Source organism: Vollenhovia emeryi, unplaced genomic scaffold (assembly GCF_000949405.1).
Source record: "Vollenhovia emeryi isolate VEMERY1.0 unplaced genomic scaffold, V.emery_V1.0 DF939130.1, whole genome shotgun sequence".
Classification (NCBI taxonomy): domain Eukaryota; kingdom Metazoa; phylum Arthropoda; class Insecta; order Hymenoptera; family Formicidae; genus Vollenhovia; species Vollenhovia emeryi.
The window spans coordinates 1,920,887-1,925,160 of record NW_011967236.1 but is presented as its reverse complement, the minus strand read 5'-3'; the positions used below and the strand labels follow the sequence as shown (position 1 = coordinate 1,925,160).

Here is a 4,274-nt window from a genome sequence, read left to right as displayed (position 1 = left end):
CCGGGCGCGGATTCCACGAGATGACGTAGCGTCGTAAACACCTCGGTAGAAACTGTTTTTACGCTGTGACGCGTTCATTCGGCTCGGTGTAGTCGAGCGAAGCGGACGTTTCGTGTGTCTTTACGTCGGTCCTCGCAACGATCTTCTACGCAACGCGATCGTCTCGTATACGATGTCTATTGATTTCGTTCAAGTGATTGTCGCGATCCGTAATCGTATCGTGAAATTGGACGGCGATTTGCCGAGATAGATTACCGAGTAATACGAAGTAAAAGTCGTCTGTTTAAACGAATCGCACGCGGCGGTTCGTCGTGTCGCGTCGTAAGATTGAACAGTGGTTGTGACGCGATTAAAGCGGAAAGGATCGGCTTTAGAAACGGGAGTGGAAAATTCGCGAGTGTGCCGGAGAACAGCGTAGACAACGACACCTGAGAGGAGGCCACCCGAATGGAGGAGGAGGAGGCCCATACAACTCCGTCGCTGACCAATTGCAAAATCGTTTGGACTTGGCCGGGATTTCGATATCTCCTTCAATTCCCGGAATTTTCGTGTCTAATTAACACGCCGTTGAAAAAGTAATAGTCGCGAAATATTCTGTATATTACAAATATAAGTCGCGACGAATAAAATAGCGCGCAAGGATCGCTCAATAGACATCGCGGGCGGAAAAGGAGATTGAAAAATGAAAATCGACGACGCACGTAATAACCGGAAACGGACGCGTTCTACACTCGAAATACACTTTCTTCCCGCGCGAAGGTGTCGTTTCAGTTTGAATCCAATTCTAAATGAAAAGCGACGCGCGTCGACTTGCGCCTAAAGTTAACCGCGTCCCTCAAGAGAAAAGCAGCCTGTGTCGTTATTCGTCGCTCATTGCTCGATAGAAACTCGCCGGGGACAATAATCTGTTACTTTGGTAGAAATAAAGCAAGTCTCTCTTCGAACAAAAAGAGCGGATAGTACAGAAGCGCGGGAGACGCTCGGCGTGCGCGCGCAGCGGGCCCGCGCATGCGCGCGCGGTCACTCGCGTTCGTTCGAATTCCACGGCGCAGTCGAGACGGTCAAGCGGATCCTCCGAGAGTCGTTCCTCGCCGCGGCCGCCCACGGATTCCCTCGTCCCCCGTGATTCGTCGCTCGCAATGTCGATCAGGCCGCTGTGGCCGGACCTGCGGCCGCGGGCGACCGACCCGCTGTGGTTCAACGCCGACAGGCCGTGCGACGACGAGAGCGAGGTCGCCGCGCTCGAAGCCGAGCACCAAGCCTGGGTAAGTGTCGCGACTGATGGAGCGCGGCTCGTCCGTGACGGGCGTCCTACATTTTCTTCCGCGTTTGTTGCAGCGGGATCACGTGCGGGTGCAGGGCTACGAGCACATCCCGATCGGGAAGACGGTGAGCGACGTAAGTTAACCTAACCTAACTTTAACGCGTCGCCGCGCGCTCGCGCTCTCGCCGAGTCTCGCGGCCGTTTCGCCGTCGTCGACGCGCTCGATTCTTTTCGGCTCGTTATCGGCGGCACGCGTGCTTGTTTCTCGCCTCTCGACACGCGAGCGCGTGCCGCGTTTTGACCGTTCGGCTACGACGCGTCTTGATTGTCGGGAGTCGAGCGAGACGGCAGTCGCATGATAAGTGAAAGGTGAATTGATTTGTTGTGTAGCGAGAGAGACAGCGCTGAGTTTTTCCTGTTTTATTTAGTTGTCATTTTTGTACGATCACGTAACGCAATATCGGTATACGTAATATCGTTCTTGCTGTAAAGAAATGAAGGTAGAAAAATTTAACTACCACAATAGATGTATAAAGTACTGAATTGATTTCCGAATCTTGTCCGTGGATAATAATCGAGGTCCCAAGTTATCCTGCAAATTCTTTGCTATCTTACGGAAGTATAGCCTCTTCAGAGTTCAGTGTTTTAATAAATAAAAATGTGCAGGAGTGAAACGCAAATTTTTAATTGGCAAAGAAATTAATTGGCGCAAAATAATTATAGAAAAATCCAGCGCAGTCTAATTAAAGATTTCAAGATGGACTGTTTAAATTATGTTTACAAAAATGTTTTCTCCATTTGGACAATATAATCGACGCAAATTCTAAATTGTACGATTGAGATTGATCGGTTGATTTCTTTAAGCTGAATTTTTGCAAACAAAAATATTATTAATCGACCAATGGCTGGCGTTAAATAATTCTTTATTGTTCTTTATGTTGAGTTGTTAAACAACGAAGAGCAATGTAACTTAGTTCACGGTTGCACAATCTTAATTTTTTTTCACAGGTGTAAAGTTGAGATCTTCAAAACCGTTAATAATTTCTCGTGGTGTCCTAAAAATTTTGCCCAAACTAAAGCATTGAAAATACTAACCAAAGCATAAATTTCCGATATTTCTTCGAGATGCAAATGTTTGATGATCCATAAATGATCTATTATTTACTTGACACGTTAAACATAATTTATATTGAATATTTGTGGCTGCAGATTATTATATATTTTACTCGTAAACGTTCAACCCTGCACGGAGAGAATTTTCTCTGAAAATTTACCGTAAAATTATGTAATCGTGTGACAACATGGCATTTTGAAGAATATTTTGAAATTGTATCATAAAATTCTTCGAGGTGCCGCGTTGTCCCATGACAACATAATTTTCAGGATAAATTTTAAGGGAAAATTTCGTGTGGAAAAATTGTATCCTGACAAATTGCGCCATCATTCGTCTTCAATGTGATTGCATTGCGTTTGCTCGCCTTACCATCGGTCGGAAATCGCATACTGTTGTAGGTATTGTTACTAAATGCACATAGTCTACTAATTAAGAGTAAATCTCGACTTGTCGTAGCGAAATTGTAGAAATTACCGAAGCACATCCGATGTCAATGAATATCTCCCAATTATTCATACATTTCCAGATCGAACGCGTCGCATTTAGATATTCGTGTGCGAACGGCTATATTTACCAAGTTCATATTCATATTTTATCTAATATTGTACGTAATATTGTACATAATTTGATATTTATTGTAATCTCATGTTCAATCTGTCGCACGTATCGAACACTTGAGATGTTCGACCTGAAGTGTTGGGGCACAGCTGCGCCGTCGTGATTCACGAAGATCTAAATTTGATATGTTCGACGTCCGGAAACGTCTAAACCGGAACTAGAACGGATTAATGATACTTAATGTACAACATTAACACCAACTTTCTCTCGCGCGCACGAAAAATCTAGTTCAGAGGCTCGGAGGGGGAGGAAGAGGAGGAGGAGGAGGAGGAGGGCGAGGGCGAAGAGGAAGACGAGTCGGATACTCACGAGGAGGAGGAGGAGGAGCTCGACGAGATCGACATGGAAGTCAGTTATTCCCATCACCCGCAGAGGTCCAGCCCGACGGACACGGTGACCGCTCCCGTATCCATCCGGATGGTCAACGCGTCGAATCTGACTCGTTATTCTTAATCTCCGCGTGCCGATTCGAATGCATATACTTGTGATGGCGTGTCTCGCCCAACTGTTTAGCGAAGTAATAATTATGTAATTCTAATACTGATAACGAATTATCTATAAGTCCACCGGATCTGTTGTACAGATCGACGGCGTCAACGTGCGAATAATTAAAGGTCCAGCCGTGTTCTCTATCCCGAACTTTCTCCTCCTTTCTCTATCTTTCTTTCGACGGCAGCGGAGCGTCGCTTTTTCCAAAATAGATATTTCTTTTACCGTGACGGAACCCGTCGATTCCGCCGTTCGGCGAGCGTTCCGAAATTGAAATTTCGCCGCTCTCCCGCTCTCACGGCTTGCGCTTAGGTCAAGAACCCGGCTGGCGACGGCCGTAAGCCGACGTCGACTCTAAGCGGTGCAAATTCCATCGTGACGGTGGATATTGCGCGATCAGCGAATTCGACGGCGCGGGGCGTCGCAGGCGCCTCTCGTCGCGGACCGGAGCCTCTTCCAGGCTGGAAACAGTCGACGGAGTGTTACTCGCGGACAGTAATGTCTTCATTCCTAGCGTCGAGAGCCTCTTCCGAAGAGAAGAGCGACTCGCGGCTTCGTCCGCGAGCGCGGGTCGAACAAAAGCGCCCGTCCTCTTCTCTCTCGCCTTTACGGTCCCGTCCTTTCTCTCTTTCTCTCTCTCTCCTTCCTCCTCTCCTCCCAGGGAACGGGCCGGCGAAGTTGGTACCGCCTCGCTCGCTCTCTTTCTCTCCCTTTCGCGAAGGGCCGTGGAATCGCGTCGTGCCTCGACCGGGACACTCTCGGTACGCTCCCCGTGTACCCACCTATACT

General features: G+C 47.7%; 1 protein-coding gene across 1 annotated transcript; it reads left to right on the top strand.

Moving 5' to 3' along the window:
- The first annotated feature begins 85 nt into the window (after positions 1-85).
- LOC105568315 (anaphase-promoting complex subunit 15-like) lies at positions 86-3,635 on the top strand. Its single transcript, XM_012023889.1, has 3 exons — positions 86-1,265; positions 1,339-1,398; positions 3,225-3,635. Exons 1-3 carry the CDS (start codon positions 1,140-1,142, stop codon positions 3,447-3,449), a joined length of 411 nt encoding a protein of 136 aa, XP_011879279.1. The 5' UTR covers positions 86-1,139; the 3' UTR covers positions 3,450-3,635.
- Positions 3,636-4,274: the final 639 nt, after the last annotated feature.